A 19,328-nucleotide genomic window follows, 5' to 3' on the forward strand; every position below is an offset into this window, starting at 1 on the left:
CAATTGAAGCGTAATCTGTGGAGTTTCTAGCTATCACATAACCTAACTTCTCGAAGTCTCTAACGTTTGATTTAAATGAGCAATTATCCCATTTTTTTCTTTTAAAACCCTTTTTCTTGACTATTGCATGTCTAGGACGGCCACATCAATAGCAAAGTTTAATAATAGGCATGGTCTCTAATTGTGTAAAAACTTTATTAATTTATTTTATTACTAACAATTATAAGTTGTTATGATAAGGCAAGCTATAATTACGTACATATAACACAATTGTTACATAATAGTATATATCTTAAAGCCCTTTATGAATGCTGATAAGATTTCTTAATCAATTACCAGTTAATTTAAGATTAGTTTTCATTTATCAAATTTTTATAGGGACAGTAGTGAGAATTTAAATCCTTATTCACATTATAGTAATAATGTCTTATGTTGTAGTTCATCAAAAGGCTAATGTGAGCCCATAGTATATTTGAGCAATCATTTGTCATGATGCTGTATAGATTAGTGTGTATGCTTTAACATTTAAGTATGGTTCAGATAGCCATTGTCTTAGTATCTGGTGACCGTACACTTAGTTGTACCTGTACGCAGTAATGTTGGTAATGTCTGGTGGTAGGCTTTGGTTGTTGCTAGTGCCCACCCTTCCCTTCGAAGGGGTATGGGTGTAATATACCTAGTAAGTCCTAACAGGTTAGCCATCTTCTATATTACACTGCATCATCACTTACAAACAGATAAGATTGTAGTCAAGGGCTAATGTGTAGCGTAATAAAATAAGTTCTGAGAATATAAATTAATCAATTATTCAGCATCTTTTAAGTTTAATGTCAATTTTTGTATTGACCACTACCAGACCAAACCAGAGAATATTCAGAAATTAAAAATTACAAAATAGCTCCTCCCACGAATTGAATTCCAGACCTTCACAGCACTCACCTGTTGCCAGGGAGGTTGTCAAGGTATATATCCTAAGAAAGGGGTGGCTTTTCTCAGCAGTAGGACAAGTAGGGCAGGTATGATTATGGATATAATAGGTTTTCAGCTGCATCATCGCTTAGAATCACAATAATGAGATGAATTACTAATGTGAGTCAGGCAAAAAGGTATATTTTTGTAACATTCCAGCTAAATTTCTCTATAACTTCAATTTACTTTAGCTTGCCTTATGTCATAACTCTCCCAAACTTGTATAGATCTAGCTAAACAAACAACAATCACTATCAATTGTTTTATAATAATTAAGATGTCTTAACCTAAACATTTCTGATTAGATATTTTAAATAACATTTTAATATTGCTTAATCTACAACATCCAAAATTGTATCTCTGCAGGAATTTCAGAATTAACATACAGCTTTAGTTGTCTCTTAATAAAATATTTGTGACTTATATTTTGTTATCTTTCAAAAAGTGTTTGTTGGAATACACTGTGCTGCACTTAATATTAATGCACAACTGAACCTGTATTTCACTGTAATTGATTGATACTGATTTTAATCTAACCCATATGTATTCAATGTATTCAAAATTGAGTATAATTTAGTGAGTGCTTTAGTATTTGTTGTTATACTCATTATGTTAAAATGTATTAAGTACAAAAGAAGTCTTGTCTGACGAAAACAAAGATAACAAGTAACAAATGGCAACACTCTTATGAAATATCATTAACTTACTTTGCTACATTGTCTTTAGTATGAGGTACAATGTTGCTTAAAAGTTCTACTGTTTGAAAAAAACATTTGTTATCTACCTACTGAAGAAATGGCACAATACTATATTTTTTTTGGTTGGTGACAACACCAGGTGGCTGGATGTGTTGTGGACGTAAAGCCAAGTTGGTAGCCCCATTAACTGTGTCCGTAACTGAAAAAGGTATTATGGAATATCTATATACTATTGGGCATTTGTGCTGTACTGCAGGTCAATGTAATTTGCGTTTCAATCGGTGCACTGTAAATTAATGGGTACCCTGGTTATTAATGTTTTTAACCAAAATGAATTCACTTTAAACAAATTTTTGGTTAACAATTATTAATTAACTCATTTAGTTGGGTAAATAAGGTTTTTATCCTGTTATTACTCCATCAAACCAATGTTATAAAATAATAGCTTTATTATCCTTGCTTTATTGACTGCCTTATTATTTTGTAAACTACTTTTTTATCATCAAAATTAATCTACTGCTATTTTGATAATTAATTTATTGAAAAAGTAAGACTTGATCATATGATAAAAATAAGTAAGGTAACTAATACAATAACTTAACCAATCTTTGTCATATTGTCTGTAGTTTACTGCCATTTTGTAACATCAATGAATTAAATTACTTTTAGCTTGTTTGAAAATGGATTTTTAGTAATATATCAGCCAAAATACGTTATGTAATACGTGTATAAACACTATAAATAATACTGTTAAGAGGCATTCACTGAAATTGCTATTGATATTTATTTTTATTGGACAAAATAAATCATGACTAAGCTAATTTTTACATAATGGGCTACATAGTGAATGTTGAACTACCAGGTTACCAGGTTATCACAGCATTCATTTAAATGCTTTTTTTTAATTCTTTTGTTTTAACATAAACCTATAAAAGTACACAAAAAAGATCAAATTTATTAATCCTAAGTGACAATAAAATAAAATAATTAGAATGGTGTATGTTAAGTCATATAAATATAGAAGCTTTGTGTTGTCACCAGACCTGAATATTATGTGCTACAGTCTGATGCTTGGGGCTCATGAATAAAACATTTTATGATAAAATGCAATTTAAATGAGAACAGGTTGGCTAATATTGACAGGGTAACCTAACATGTTTAAATTTGAGTCAATAAGTCGTAACCATTGGAGTTTTCTCAATACAAAGTTGATTTTTTTTCTTATTTTGAGGGTATTTGCACAATACTTTTTTCATTTAGAAAAATGGTTCATTTAAGGTTTGTACTCTTCTTATTGGGAACTAGTGTAACTAATTTAGCTGAAGATACTTTAGTAGGTACCTAGAATTTTGTTATCCTCATTAAATATTGATTTCAGGGAAAAATTGGTAATTCAGAATGGAGATGTATCATATCGTTTTACTTTTTCAACAACTGTCCAAACGATAATGCTGCTTTTATGGATCACTCTATGAAATTAAACATACTTTCTGCTATTTAGTTTTTAATCTAAAGAAAATAATAAAAACGTTTACAAGTTTTATTAGCACATTGTTTGGGTTGGTTGCCTGTCTTGTTTAAATCGCATATTACATATTTTCTGTACTTACACTATGAATGCACTTTATTATATTGGAATCACATGCACATTGTAGATGGGACATACGACTATGACTTGGCGGTCATCGGTGGTGGGTCGGGGGGCCTAGCCTGCGCCAAGGAGGCTGTGAACCAGGGTGCTAGAGTAGCAGTGTTAGATTACGTGACACCGTCCCCACAAGGTACGAAATGGGGACTCGGCGGAACGTGTGTGAACGTTGGATGCATACCGAAGAAGTTGATGCATCAGGCTGCTTTGCTTGGAGAGGCTATTCATGTGAGTATAATTTTTATTTAAAAATGTATTAAGGATATTCGTATTTTTTCTCGTATGTCACTGACAAACCTATCCCCGTTTGTTGTATTGCTTGTACCGGGCGTTTGTGCATTTATTAGTATTCAATTCGTTTTCGTGATTCGTTATAATATGTTTCAAAATGACCTGCATAGTAATCTAGCTGTTCTCCGAGTTTATTACGGTTTTTATAAATCCCATGAGGACTGTTTTTTGTTCTGGATTAAAAAAGTATAAAGGAGCCTATGTTAGTCTTGGTTCTCTCTACTAACTCTACGCCAAAAATCAAGTAGATTGCTTGCTGAGTTAGGGCGTAACGAAAAGACAAACCAACAAATACATTTCGCATTTACAATATCAGTAAGGATGTGCGGTTACTCCGTATTTGTTTTATGTTTCGATTGTGTGATATGTCTCATGAATTTCTCACATCCCAGTCGATCGTTGCTTAAAATAGGCACGCTAGTTAAAGCAAGGGAATGCATAAGAGAAGTCCGAAAAGCTGGCGACGATTAAATGCATACATTATATACACGTTTAACGAATACTCTTTCGTGTTAGACACATATGGTCTATGTGAATTTCTGATCCGTGTTTATGATGTTCATTGAAAAATAAACATGAATGGAAAAATAATTGAATACGAGCGAGTGCACAAGCACCCTTAAAGTTGCAGCCATCTTACTGATATTGTAAAGAGAGCCACTTATTAAAAATCTCATTCAGTGATAGCAACGCTGTAATGTAATATAGGTTAACACGATAAAAAATATTAAGTAGGAGATTTCTCGAAAAGGTTCGATAATAAGTGTCCATTATAATCTGTATTACTAATAGATGTAAAATAACAGATGTGAAAAATAATTAAAAAAATTTATACCACTGTTAATTATATTTACATATTCTGAGAAGGCCAACGTAAACTTAACAGGTGAATGATAAGAGCTGGAGCTGGATATAAGGTGTTTTTTTGTTGCTTCATATGATTATGGCAAACTATACCTTTCGGTATGTTAGTGATGGGCCCGTTTTATGAAGTTCCTGGATAAATAAAATAAATAAATATACTACGATAATACACACATCGCCTTCGATCCTCAAAGTTAGCGTAGCTTGTGTTTTGGGTACTAAGATAGCTGTTGAATATTTTTATGAATATAATATTCATAAATACTTATAAAATACAGATAAACACCCAGACACTGAAAAACAATCATGTTCATCACACAAACATTTTCCATTTGTGGGAATAGAACCCACGGCCTAGGACTCAGAAAGCAGATAGATAGATATATACTGTACATAGACACCTAATTACACCCGTAAATAAATACGCTATACGACTTCTATCACCTAAATATTATATTTAGGTAGTTGGTTGTTTGATAAATGATATTTAAAATTCCAAACCTCCAACCACCCCGACTGCGAACCAGCTATTAGAGCTAGCTGGCCAAAAATCTGGTTAAACAAATGAGTCTCGTTAAATGATCAGTCAGCTTCAATCACATCTCACCTCAAAGTTGGATATGTTCTCGTATCGACGTATGCACATTGTAATATTTACTAGTAGATTGATTAATATTTTGTGCCATTTAAATTTGTTCTTATTGTAGGATTCGGTAAGTGCTACAAATCCCGGACAATCCTATTCCTCTATCCCGATCCTGATTTCCCCTGGACGCGCTAAAGTGGGTAGACATTTTCTCTTATTATCTCGTAACATACATGATTCTGTCGTGATTTTTAATTAGTTATTCTATGATATCGCCTGCGAGGACCCAGGGAATTTCGATGATGTCTTTGATTGGTAAAAGCTGAAGGTTTGTAATTTTCCTTAAGTATAGCAACTGCTCGTCCGGGAGGTATACAACGGGTTCCCTGGGCGTCTAACAAGCCAAAAAGAGGGACATGCATGTGGTTTTTTAGTTTGGCTATACCCCTTTTAGTGGGCGGAATCCCACTTAATCTCCGTCCTGCCCAAGGGTCGGAGGTAGCAATAAAGCTTTTCCACCACGCCAGATAAAAAAAGAAAAAAAGTATAACAACTGCACGACATTTCATATTTAATTTATTTTAATGATACAGATTTTTTCAAAACAAGTACTACTAATAAAATTACAAAAAAATCGATAGCGAAGCCTTGACACTCGGGTACTAAATAATAAATGTTACAATGGCTCAGATGTTGTTTTAATGGCAGCCGTTTAAAAAGCACGAAACACGTGCCACCTCAAATTCATAAATTGGGAACCCAATACAGAACGGCCTAGTTTGCCATAAAGAGTTAGCAGAGAAACCACCTTACAGACACCCGCTCAAAATTACCTACGGCCTCTCGGAATATATTTTCCTTCCGGCCGTATTCGAACAAAGCTACTTCTTTTATGTGCGTAGTAGATGCGATTGGCGTAACCAATTTTAAATGTGCACTTACTATTATACTGTCTACATGAATAATACTATTGTGTAGGAACAGTTCGTGCCTTATCACTTGAGGGTTACCAACGAAATGGGGAACGCAGTGAAATATCACCATGTGAAGAACGCGACCATAAAAAAAAGTTTACAGCAATATGAAGAGTTCCGCAGGGCAATTACGTATCTCGTGAAAGGCTTGAGACAGGCGTAAATCTCGCGATCTTTGCTGACAAACGTCACTTTTGCATGCAATAAAAATACATAAATGACGTTTGAAAGAAAAGATCGCAAGATCTTACGCGAGATATGCAATTACCTTGCCGGTCTCAGGATGGCGTATATTTTAACTGAGTTATTTCTGCAGAGTCAACTAGAAGTTCAACCATATTATACGTTGATCTCTCTCTAGGGCTGGATTATTTTTGTGGAGAACGTTATCCTGTTAAAACTTATATTTTCATATTTTGTTGTGGACCATACATCGAGTAAAAAATCTCTGGCCGACGGATAACGTTCAAAAAAGTTCCGTTAGTTACTTCTTTCTGAGACCTTAATTGTTCGGTCAATATTTTTTACTGCACTTATCACACGTATTGAAATTCTCCTTGAATGAATACGGAATTTATGAACATTACTTATTTATTATCGCGACGCGGTGCGAGCTAAGATAGGTTTTATCATGATAACATTTAAAGTTATTAAATATCTCAGACGGCGCTACACATGCCGTTCATATATTCTTGAGTATGATAAGTATCCAAAAAGGTTTTACTGTTAAACTATTCATCGTTTTTTACCGCTCCACCACAGGGCACAGATCTCTTCTCACACTATGTCTCCACACGTCTTTGAAAACATTATGGAGAACTTTCAGACATGCGGGTTTCCTCACGAAGTTTTCCTTGCTACGGTGGTAAAATTGATTGTTTCATTAAGTGAAAATGGTGTTGAAGTTTAAATATTAAACTCAATCTCCTAATCGGTTTCAAAAACGCTGCTAAATCACGGGGCACGTCTGCGTCGGTAGGTTGGTAACTAGCCACGGCCGAAGCCGCCTACCAGACCAGATAAATTACCAAAGTGCTCGTGTCGGTAATCGAACCCTTCCGCTTTAAACCACAGCGGCTTACCACTCAGCCAGGAGAGGTCGCCTTACTACATTCATAACAAATTGTAACATCTGGGATTCCGGCGTGACAATGACTCATTGAAGTACCTACCTAGTATAATGCATGTGATAATACGTAGTTAGCATTGATTGCTTATAAGTATAGCATAATTACTACACGCGACTCGTATAGGAATATTTTTGTAACATGTTTTTACTAGATGTAACCGGCGGCCTTCGTCTACGTTTATTATGGGAATTGTTTTCGTGGGATAAAAGAAGCCCAAGTTTCTCTCCGCCTTTTCCAAGTGAGCCTATGCCAAAAGTCAAGATGATTTGTTAATTAGGATCGGATCGGATCTGAAATTTGGTCGCTTACTATAGTCCTCATAAGAAAGCTCAGAGTCCCTCAGCGGACGATGGAGAGAGCTATGTTAAGAGTATCTCTAATTGATCAAATCAGAAATGAGGAGATCCGTAGAAGAACCAGAATCACCGACATAGCTCAGCGAGTCGCAAAGCTGAGGTGGAAATGGGCGGGGCACATAGCTCGGAGAACCGATGGACGTTGGGGTTCCAAGGTGCTGGAATGGTGACCCCGCACAGGTAAACGCAGAATTAGTCGGCACCTAAAGAGGTGGACAGACGACATCAAACGAGTCGCTGGGAGCCGCTGGAAACAAGCGGCCCAGGACCGTGGATTGTGGAACCCCCTTTAAAAGATCCCATCCATCCATATTTTTATCAAAGCTCTTTTTCTTGGGTAGTCACTAAACTTCCCTCTGTATAACATACGACTCTTCAATGTCCAACTAAAAACATAATACCGTTTCTGTGCACGTCAACACTCGCGTGCAAAGCTAGCGGTACCTAATCGATTTTGTAGCATCTAATAAAGTAACGTTGGTGGTACATAAAATATTCATAACTTCATATTGATTGTGCGGTCATAAACGGGCACTGTTCATTATAACGATGCCATCGAAACCCGACATCTATAACATACATACAACATATATCTTTTAATACAGCTATGTATCGTATTACGTTAAGATATTTATATCAGTGATTGTAAGCGTTTGGTTCGGCCCACTTTTGTTATGACTTTACGTAGTTATGTGTGTGTTTAATATATCTAAGAAATTCAAATTTTACTTTCTATTGCTATTACCACCAATCCGCACTTGACCAATATTTGGACCTTTGCCTCCAAGGGCACGAACATTCGTAGAGGAGTCCCGTGCCCTGTTGTGGGTTCAACATACAACTGCGTCATAGGTCTAGTGACAACTACGGGTTACTAGATATCCTGGGTTTGGATTTCGGATGAGTCAAGAATTCTCAGGTAGTTTTGTCAAAACATTCTCAGTGCAGGTCGATGTAGAGAAATAGACGTTCACCCTCGTGGCTGTTGAGTTTTACCACCTTAATGTGATAATCGCTAGAGAACCATTAGAGTAGCTTGCGTGGTGGGTCGATGCTGTAGAACTGTTATTGAGGAGGCTTGTGCCCAACAGTGGGACATTAATATACTAAAAAGTACACATAATGCAAGATAGTGATGCCCATTTACTTATATACAACGTGTAACACAATCACGAAATACTGTTGAATGGTGCATACGTTTATTTCATAAGGAATCACCCTGTAAAAATATTAAATCAAACGTGTATCTACTTTTCTATACAAACGAATTCAAATCTTTCTAAGTGCTTACTTATGAAAACCCTAATAAAGTGCCAGGAGTCATATGATTTTAATTTTGCATGTAATGTTAGGGCTGTTTCTGATTTCAATTCAAATCCTTCGTTGGCAAAGAAACTTCTTTATTCCAGCAGTAGACAGTAGTTTCACGTGATTTAAAAGGATTTTGGTTTTCCCGTTTAAGGTGTTCGCACTTCCTAAGCTGTGTTTAAGTTTGCGGCCTGCGTGCGACTAATCAATATATAAATATATAAATAATAATGATAAAGATCCCTATTAGAAAGGGCTCTGATTGGTTGCACATTGGATGCAAACTAGAACGCAGCTAAGGACGTCGACTGGACGCTGCAATGTGGCGTTCGCTTTAGTTGCCTCCATAATAACTGATGCATCAATGCTCAGTCACGTACTAGTAGTTATTGTCTAGGCACTAAGCTGTAAGATTTGCTCGCTCGCAATCGAAGCATTATTTTTAGCATCAAACATATTAAAATTAAATATACTAATGTTCTATTTTATGTTTACAAAAGTTCTGTCCGAACTGAAGAATTGTAGGTAAATTTGAGTTATAATACAATAGGAATAAGGTCTATTTTACTCCGATGTTCAAGTATTTCGATACTTCAAAACGACTCTTCGACTGCGAGTATATCTTGGACCAGCACGGCACGGCAGGAGACATTTTTTGTCCACGGGGAAAGAACAAAATTTTTCCTTCCCCCACAGTGTCGCGCGTTTATTTAGTATGGCGCACAAATAATATTATAATAATAAAACCTAACCTAAATTTTATTCGTTGTCAGGGGATATAATTTTTTATGAACTTTTTGTGGTGTGCAATAAAAGTATATTCACTCATTCATTCATTACATTTTTGTCCTGCATGTGCTGGTGTAGACAATAAATACATGTTATGCTATGTTCAGTGAATATAATATGTATTGATTAATGCCAGTACCTATACCTACGTTTAGAAACATCTACCCTCTAATAATGCCGTATTGATTTGTCGTTACAGGAAAGTGTAGCCTCAATTGTATTGGTGCGAGCATAACCTTGGCCTTTCGCGTTGCCATGTCTGAAACGTGACGCGCAATTTTAATTTGTCATGCCACCGTGCTGGCTAGCTTTTGTATAAAGTAACGTTAAAAATTCCGGTATAATTAAACCTGAGGCTTAACTTGATGTTGATGTTAGACGTGTTTCTTGCATGTCCTGTGAAGTATGGCTCTGTTTATAGGTCATTGATAACCATTTAGGTGGCCGTCCGAGAGGATTGCATCGCTGAAAGAGCAGTATTATTTTAAAATAACGCGTTTAGACTGACATTGGGATCCCTAAAAACAAGAATTTTATTTCTGAAAAAATCCTATAATAAAATGTTGACTTCTCTGGCGCAGTGGGGATCTCTGGTCTTATGAGTAGGAGGTCTCCGGCAAGGGAAATTTGGATTTTATATTTCTCAATATCTCCTCTTGTCTGGTCGGCCGTGGGAGGATTTGGCCGTGGCTAGTTACCGCTTACTCTACCGACAGAGACGTGTCCTCTATTTAGCGTCCCAATGTCACGTAAATATATATTACTGGTATGGGTTAAAAAAAATTGCTGTACCCCTTACAGGTTTGCTATCATCTTATTTATCCGCTATAATCTTAGACTGCATCATCACGTACTACCAGGTGAGATTGCATACAAGGGTTCAACATTTGAAGTGGAATAAAAAAAAGAGATGGAAAAAACTTTCAGACAACCAAACTGAACTGCTTTCACACAAGCCTCACTTCAATCGTTTGTAATTAATGTAGTATCCTTAATTATATTTTATCTACGAGTAGATCGCTAACTGTGTTAAAAAAATGATTGGAGACTGAACTGTGTCAATAGACATGTCCATGAGATTAAAAATGATAACGAATTAATAATTCGGTCATGAAATTACGGGACGATAGCTTGACTTCAAAATACGATACGAAAATGTTTACTTTTCGGTCATTTTGACAATCACTTTCCCGAATTTCAACGGTGATAGCTTAGCTTTTAGGACGTCGTTCTCTCTGAAGGGCGGACAGAGTTCGACTCCTGGCACATAACACAAATTTTTCGGAGCTATGTGCGTTTTAAAACGTGGTGGACTACTGCTTCACCCTGATCATTCTTAGAAGAGACGCTTGCCCTGTAATGGGCCGGTAATTGGATAATATTTTGATTATGATGATGATGATCCAAATGTCCCAAGGTTGCCTGGCAGCGATCGCTACTAAACGATAAGGCCGCCTTTTCTATACTGCTTCTTTCGGTGTTTGTTTTTATTCTTCTTCAGTTTTTTTTGTGTGCAAATAAATAAATAAATAAATGGAATCGTGTAGTGTAGATTATATTATCAAATAATTTATATTATTTATTATAGCTATAAAATTATTACAAGGAAAATTGCAGCGTTGCTTTCTATTGTAGAAAGAAACGCTGCAATTTTCTATCTATGCCAAAAACAAGTTGATTGGTTTTTTGGTTAGATCGTGAAGGAAGTACAAACAAACAAATAAACACACACACTTTCGAAATAATAATATTAGTAAGGAAATAGTATTGAGAAAACGTCCCTCATTTAGCAACAACATCCATTAAGAGATAGGTATATAGAATAGCTTTATTGCTACTTAACCTAACGCAAAGAAACAAGGCAAAAACAAGCAAAGGTAAAAGTAGTTACATAGTGTTAAGGTGCAAAGGCAGCCTTATCACTTAAAGCGATCTTTTACAGGCAACCTAATCGTAACAGTGTATCTTTTTCTATTTTTGCAACTTAAAACCAAGTAACAATACAAAGTCAAACAAAGGCAAAATAACATAGTGTTAGAGTGCAAAGGCAGCCTTATCACTTAAAGTGAGTTACAGGCAACTCATCGTAAGAGTGTATCTTTTAATGTTTACTGCAACTTAACACAAAAAACAATACAAAGAAAAACAAAGGGAAAAGTACTTAGTGTTAGAGTGCAAAGGCAGCCTTATCACTAAAAGTGATCTGTTACAGGCAACCTTATCGTAAGATAATCGTAACAGTGTATCTTTTACTATTTTTGCAACTTAAAACCAAGAAACAATACAAAGTCAAACAAAGACAAAATAACATAGTGTTAGAGTGCAAAGGCAGCCTTATCACTTAAAGTGAGTCTCTCTCACTCACTCTGTTACAGGTAATTCATCGTAAGAGTGTATCTTTTACCGTTTATTTTACGGATCCTTTTTGCCTTTGGTTGCCTGGAAGAGATCGCTATTTACTATTTAGCGATAAGGCCGCCAAATTGTACGTTCTACATTATTGTGCTGTTGTATTTGTATCTCTGTAAATTTTCTCTGTGGTGTACAATAAAAGTGTATTCATTCATTCATCATTAGTGTATCTTTTAATAAATTAAAAATAAATTTCGGATTTTAGGAAGCTGTGGCATACGGTTGGGAAGTACCCTCAGCGGATCAAATCAAAATCAACTGGTCGGCTTTAACGGAGTCCGTACAGAACCACATTAAATCCGTCAACTGGGTCACAAGGGTGGACCTCAGGGAGAAGAAAATAGAGTACATCAACGGATTAGGATCGTTTAAGGACCCGCACACGTTAATAGCAACAATGAAGAATGGCAGCAAGAAGGAGCTCACGGCGAAGAATGTTGTGATCGCGGTTGGTGGCAGGCCCCACTACCCCGATATTCCCGGGGCTAAGGAGTATTGCATAAGCAGCGACGACATCTTCAGTTTGAGCCATCCTCCTGGCAAGACTCTGGTTGTTGGTGCTGGATGTAAGTAAACCCACGAGTCCCTAAACTCTTTTAAAGCAATAAAGATATAATATGTAGAAATAAAAAATGTCAATGGTTATTAATTATCTTAAATAGTTAAATAAATTTATTACGACAATAGTCACATCGCCACTTAGCCCCAAAGTAAGCGTAGCTTGTGTTATGGGTACTAAAATAACGAATAATTATTTTCATGGATAATATATATAAATACTTTTAATACAAAGATTAACACCCAGACATTTAAAAACATTCATGTTCATCACACAAACATTTTCCAGTTGTGGGAATCAAAACCACGGCGTTGAACTGGGAAAGTAGGGCCACTGCCCACTGCGTCAATCGACTGTCAAAGATATTTATATCTTAGAAAATCAGTAACCTTACAGGAAAAATACTAATGCTTTCGCAGTGTGTTGGAATTTTCTCGGTAGAATCTTCTTTCAGAATCGGTGTTAGAGTTACGAGCAGTGGCGGTACTACAATACAAGCCGAAAAGCCGGGCTTGCGTTACAATAAATCTTACAATCTCTTTTACAATCTTTTTTAAATTTTTCTTGCATTACAATCTCTTGCGTTACAATCTCTTTTAAATTTTTCTCGACTATTCCGAAATGAAACTGGTTAAACGGTTGAAACGAGTACCACAAAAAGACAACCTTGGCGCTGTAAATGAATCTAAGTGTTACCTACAGGATTTGTAATATATGATAATACTAGCCGTTTCCCGCCCGCTTTTCTGGGCGAATTGAAAAAGAAAATAAATTACATTTTATGTTTCATTTTTATTTATTTTTTTCATATTTTTATTATTCTCCTTTTTTTTTATTTTTGTCTGAACATAATAAGGCCCCGCGGATAGAACTGTAAGCATCGATATTGTTTAGACTTACTCAAATTCCAAATTCCATCGATTTAGCCTGTATCTTTCATCCAGGTGATTTTTCTCACTAATATTCATTGTAACTTTCAATGTGAATTCATTATAACATTTCCGTGCCTTTCTTCCAAAAATTAATAATAATTGACATGAAGAAAAAAATTTGAAATGAGCATTGAAAGTTTAAGTTAAAGTCATTGCAAGTCTCATATGTGAAGTTGAAATCTGTCTAGGTTCAAGTGCGCCGAATTTTCTGTTAACTAAAATTTTCTCCGTGACATCAATTTTTTATAGAAAATTAATTGTGCATGTTTTTTATGAATTCTATTGGAATAAGTAACTAAATTTCTTTTCCACATCTCATGTGCTTGGAAAATGCATTCATTTTAATCTGTAACATTTCCGCGATCCCGCAATAAAAGAATTCGTCGGTTATGTAGTCTGCAAAAGTAAAATGAATGTAAAATTCTTAGTCCGTTGATTGGATAGCTACATGTAAAGTTAAGTTTTTGAAACCTCTCAATGACTTTTTCTCCGCTGCCAAAAAGACGATTGTTGTAAGGAAATACACGAATATCCCTACATACACGAAGATCCCCACCAAATTTGGAGTCTGTAGAAGTTACAGGTTAGAAATAAAAATTTTAGATTTTAACACCCACCCCCGCAATTCCTGTCGGAAGTAGACTTTATTGGAATCCATTTTGAGATGTTCTTTATGTGAATAATAAAAGATTCCTACCATATTTAGAAATTTTAGAAGCTATATTTCGAAATTGAAATTTTTTATTGTTAACACCCACCCCCGCGAACCTTATTGGAGGTGATTCATTGTAAAATCCGCTCGAAGATCATTTTTATATTACATATAGAACACTCTCACTAAATTTGGAGTCTATAGGAGCTATCGCTTGGAAATTGAAAATTTTCATTGTTAACGCCCTCGCAATCTTCTTTCGGGTGGGATATCGTAAAATTTGTTCATAAATCATTTTTACATCACTTATAGAAAATTCCTACAAAATTTGGAGCTTGTAGGAGCTTTAGCTGGAAAATTAAAAATATTAATTGTTAATACCCACCCCCGCAACCCCCTGTGGGGTGAGCTATCGTAAAATTCGTTCATAGCCTATTTCTACACCTCTTACAGAAGATTCCTACCAAATTTGAAGTCTATAGAAGCTATAGTTTAAAAACGGGAATTGTTCATTGTTAACGCCCCCGCAATCCCCTTTGGGGAATGAATTTCTTAAAATCTATTCATAGCTGACCTCTACATAGCAAAAGTAATATTCCTACCAAGTTTCACGTTTCTAAGTCTTATGGTTCCCGAGATTTCGTGGTGAGTGACTATATAGATGGGAATTCTTCGATTTTCATCGAAATTTTTAACTTTTTATCGGGCTTTTTTAAAATTTTCTTACATACAAAACTTTCTCCTGACAATTCTGAAGATAAAAAAATCCCAATTGGTCCAGCCGTTCTCCACTACCGTGAGTAGATTCTTAGCTGAATGTAAAAAAACCATAATCCGTTTAATACACTCTGTTGAAATCCATGAAAACAAAAGAATCAAGAGAAAATGCTTATCTTTTGTTTTTATTAGCGGGATAAATGTTCATAAAAGTAAAACAGCATTAAAAAAATGAAGGAATGTTGAAATTCAAAAAATAGATAGCCATAAACCATCTAGGAAAAATTTCGCATCGAATGGTGGTAGTTTCATGTCGATACGATCAGTGGTTTAGGCGTGATTGAGCCTCAAACGAAGACCATTTTCATTATATATATATAGATTATTATATTCTAATAATTTTTCGTAGTTACGGTTATTTGTTGTAATATGTTACAAAATAAAAGTCAAATATTTCTTTATTCAAATAGGCATATAGATGGTACTTTCGATGCGTACATTGCATGTTAAGTAGGACATAGAAGTGAGTTGATGGCGATAACTAAATTCGTCAACTTAAAACTAAAGCTACGAGAGTTCTAAACGCGCCCTGGTCTAAGTAAAAGCACATAACAAACCTAGGCGCTAGTTTTTTTTAGTTATCACCATCTAAAATTGACATTTGAAACTGTTTAAGTAGCCAATTGCGAGAATTGTAGGAAAATTAAGTAGTTGATGAGGAATCCAAAATGGCGTCATCACTTTCATGAGTAACAACAATTACGAGGAAAATTAATTGGATTAGGGAAAAAATGTGACAAATGAAAGTCGCTTGCATAAAGTGGGTAACAAACAGCCAGTCAAATGCAAAACTCTGTTTATTCAAACCTGCGACACAGCGAGTGGGCATCGACCCTGCTTACTGAGTCCAAGGCCGTGGGTTGGATTCCCACAACTGGAAAATGTTTGTGTGATGCACATGAATGTTTTTCAGTGTCTGGGTGTTTATCTGTATATTATAATTATTTATAAATATTATTCATTAAAACCATTTGACAGTCACGTTAGTACCACATAACACAAACTACGCTTACTTTGGGATTAGATGGCGATGTGTGCATTGTCGTAGTATATTTATTTATTTAAAAAATGCACCGGGTGAAGGATCCCCGGTAGGGGAGACCAGACTGCCGGGGGTCAGGGCGACAGTTTAAGAAAGCGGCGGAATATCCTAGCAGAGTCCAGCATCACACCATTTTCTGCATCTTAGCTGCGAGTGAACTACCACGGAACCCCAGTCGCCTCAGATGGTGTGCTAGGCTAACTGGGATTAAACCATTCGCAGATATTACGATAGGGATGGTTTCAGTTGATTCCACGTGCCACATCTCGTTTATTTTTATTATTGTTATGATAAAGAATATATCGTGCTTGTCGCAGATATTGGTTTGGAATGCGCCGGCTTCCTAAACTCGCTGGGCTACTCCGCGACAGTGTTGGTCCGGTCAGTTCCCCTGCGCGGCTTCGACCAACAGATGGCGACGATGATCACCAACGAGATGGAGGAGAAGGGCGTCAAGTTCTTCAACCGCTGCATACCGGTGTCGGTTGAGAAACTGGAGTCCGGACAGCTGAAGGCGCGGTGGTTAAACACGGAGACAAAAGAACAGTAAGTTACCATTTGTCACAAGAACAAAACTTCCTTTTACAATCCCATCGTTCGCATGTGCCGCTTTTATTATGATTTCATCATCATTATCATCATCACATCAACCGATAGACGTCCACTGTTGGACATAGGTCTTTTGTAGGGAGTTCCAAGTTCCACGGTTCTGAGCCGCTTGGATCCAGCGGCTACCTGCGACGCGCTTAATGTCGTCTGTCCACCTCGTTGGGGGCCGACTAACGCTGCGCTTACCAGTTCGGGGCTGCCATTCCAGCACCTTGGTACCCCAACGTCCATTCTTTCTCGAACTATGTGCCCGGCCCATTGCCACTTCAGCTTCGCGACTCGTTGAGCTATGTCGGTAACTCTGGTTCTTCTACGAATCTCCACATTTCTGATTTGATCGCGTAGAGATACTCCGAGCATAGCTCTCTCCATCGCCCGCTGAGTGACTCTGAGCCTTCTTATGAGGCCCATAGTTAACGACCATGTTTCAGAGCCATAGGTCATCACTGGCAACACGCACTGTTCGAAGACTTTAGTCTTCAGGCACTGAGGGATTTTTGACGAAAAGATGTCACGAAGTTTCCCGAACGCTGCCCATCCCAGTTGGATTCGGCGGTTCACCTCCTTCTCGAAATTGGACCTACCTAACTAGATCGTGCGTCCTAAGTATACGTATTCGTCAACAATTTCGAGTGCAGTGTTCTCAACGATTACTGGTTGAAGCGGAACATGAGCATTAGACGTAATCTTCGTCTTGCTCATGTTCATTCGTAGGCCAACCTGTTGAGAAGCTCTGCTGAGGCCATTGAGCATCGTATTTAGGTCTCCCAGAGTCTCTGCCATTGACTACATCGTCGGCAAACCGAAGTTGAGTGATGTACTCGCCGTTAATGTTGATGCCAAGTCCGTTCAATCCAGAAGCTTAAAGACGTCCTCCAACGCAGCGGTAAATAGTTTCGGGGAGAATACATCTCCCTGTCGCACACCTCGCTGCAATTGGATTGGTCTCGTAGTCTGATCCTGTATACGTTTGACATAGTGGCGTTTTTGTACAAACACTGCAACACTTGGATATACCGGTAGTCAATTCGGCATCTCTGCAGTGATCTAAACACAGCCCAAGTTTCCACCGAATCAAAGGCTTTTTCATAGTCCACAAACGCTAAGCAAAGTGGCCGGTTATACTCTTCAGTCTTCTGTATAACCTGCCGCAGCGTATGAATGTGGTCTATTGTACTAAAGCCCTTACGGAAACCGGCTTGTTCGGGAGGCTGGAAGTCATCAAACCTACGAGCGAGACGATTCGTAATGACTCTCGAAAACAGCTTGTAGATATGTCTCAGCAGCGAGATGGGTCTGTAATTCTTCAACAAGGTATTATCACCTTTTTTGAAGAACAGAACCACCACACTCCTGTGCCATGCCTCTGGCGTTGTGCCTTGGTGAATAACGGAATCAAACAATCGCTGAAGGACTTTCAGTATCGGTTTTCCACCTGCCTTCAGGAGTTCTGCCGTTAAAAAAATTTAAAAATGAAATATATATACATGATATCCTACTACAGAGCACGAGTCTCCTTCTACAATGAGAAGGGGTTAAGGCCGTAGTGCACCACGCTGGCCCAGTGCGCATTGGTGGACAATCTATTTATCCCAATCCCTACTAATATTATATTGTTGTAACGTAAGTTTGTTTGTAACGCTCTCACGAAAAAAGTACTTAACCGATCCTCGTAAAACTTTGTTCAAATATTCTTGGAAGTGTTAGAAGTAATATAGGATATTTTTAATTCCGACATTAAGCTCGGTTCCTTTGGGAGAGGGGAAGAAAGTGTTTGAAGATTTTAAACCATAACTCCGACATATTATAACCGATTTAAATAATTATTTTTCTACTATAAAGGTTATAATATGTGTTTAATTTTAACGAACTTACATTGACATTTATAATATTAGTAGGGATTATTTTTAATTTACTGTGTAACTGTTTATAGAAATAAACTTACTATTATTATTTTTATTATTATTGTAGAGGCGAAGACGTTTTCGACACCGTGCTCTTGGCCACTGGACGATATGCTCTCACTGAACAACTCAACCTCGCAGCGGCTGGCGTTAGTGTAAGTACACATTAAACTACCCATTTACATCTTGGAGATGTTTCTTAAAAAGCTCAAAGTTTGTATTAAACGTAAGCTTATAGAAAAGTCCTATTATAGAATAAAGGACTACGAAATCGATAAAAAAGCGTGGGTGTGAATAATTGCTCTAACCAGGTTGCTCTTCTAATAATTTTAAATGACAATGTGAGATGGTGATAACAAAAAAAAACACCCGGCTAAGTTTGTTGTGGGCCGGGACGCGTTTGGAACCCACGTAGCTTTAGTTTTAAGTTTATGAATGTGGTTATCGCCATCATCTCGCTACCGTGTAATTCTCATGTACGCATCAAAAGTGCCACCTATGGGCCGGGCCTACTTGAATAAAGATATTTTTGACTTTGACTTGACATTCTATTGTTTACCGAATTAATCCCATTTCAACGATTCTTATTAAAAGTTAGTGATGTCGTGATGCTGTGCGGTGACGGCAGGTCAGAATAAAAATGCCACCACACATGTATGCTGTGCTTTGTGTCAGAATTAGAAAACCCCTCCTTCCGCTGTAGGCGCATGCCTGAATGCCTGTGAGTTCTCTATAATGTTCTCAAAGGCTTACGACTTAATTTTTTTTTTTCAAATTCTTAACATTGATAAAAAATATATAAAACACTTTTAAACATTTAAAAAAAAA

At 36.9% G+C, this 19,328-nt stretch overlaps 1 protein-coding gene across 4 annotated transcripts in view; it reads left to right on the plus strand.

Moving 5' to 3' along the window:
* Nucleotides 1-19,328, plus strand: part of LOC120624217 (thioredoxin reductase 1, mitochondrial) — a 29,200-nt gene that overhangs the window by 585 nt on the left and 9,287 nt on the right. For 2 of the 4 annotated variants that reach the window (XM_039890636.1, XM_039890633.1), the window contains exons 2-5: nucleotides 3,323-3,543; nucleotides 12,231-12,591; nucleotides 16,305-16,533; nucleotides 18,568-18,655. In XM_039890636.1, the coding sequence (XP_039746570.1) occupies nucleotides 3,323-3,543; nucleotides 12,231-12,591; nucleotides 16,305-16,533; nucleotides 18,568-18,655 (899 nt within the window). Of the gene's footprint in view, nucleotides 1-1,729; nucleotides 1,876-2,916; nucleotides 3,005-3,322; nucleotides 3,544-12,230; nucleotides 12,592-16,304; nucleotides 16,534-18,567; nucleotides 18,656-19,328 lie in introns of those variants that run through there. The other 2 variants (XM_039890635.1, XM_039890634.1) reach the window with 2 other exon arrangements.

This window comes from Pararge aegeria, chromosome 6, assembly GCF_905163445.1.
Source record: "Pararge aegeria chromosome 6, ilParAegt1.1, whole genome shotgun sequence".
NCBI classification, from domain to species: domain Eukaryota; kingdom Metazoa; phylum Arthropoda; class Insecta; order Lepidoptera; family Nymphalidae; genus Pararge; species Pararge aegeria.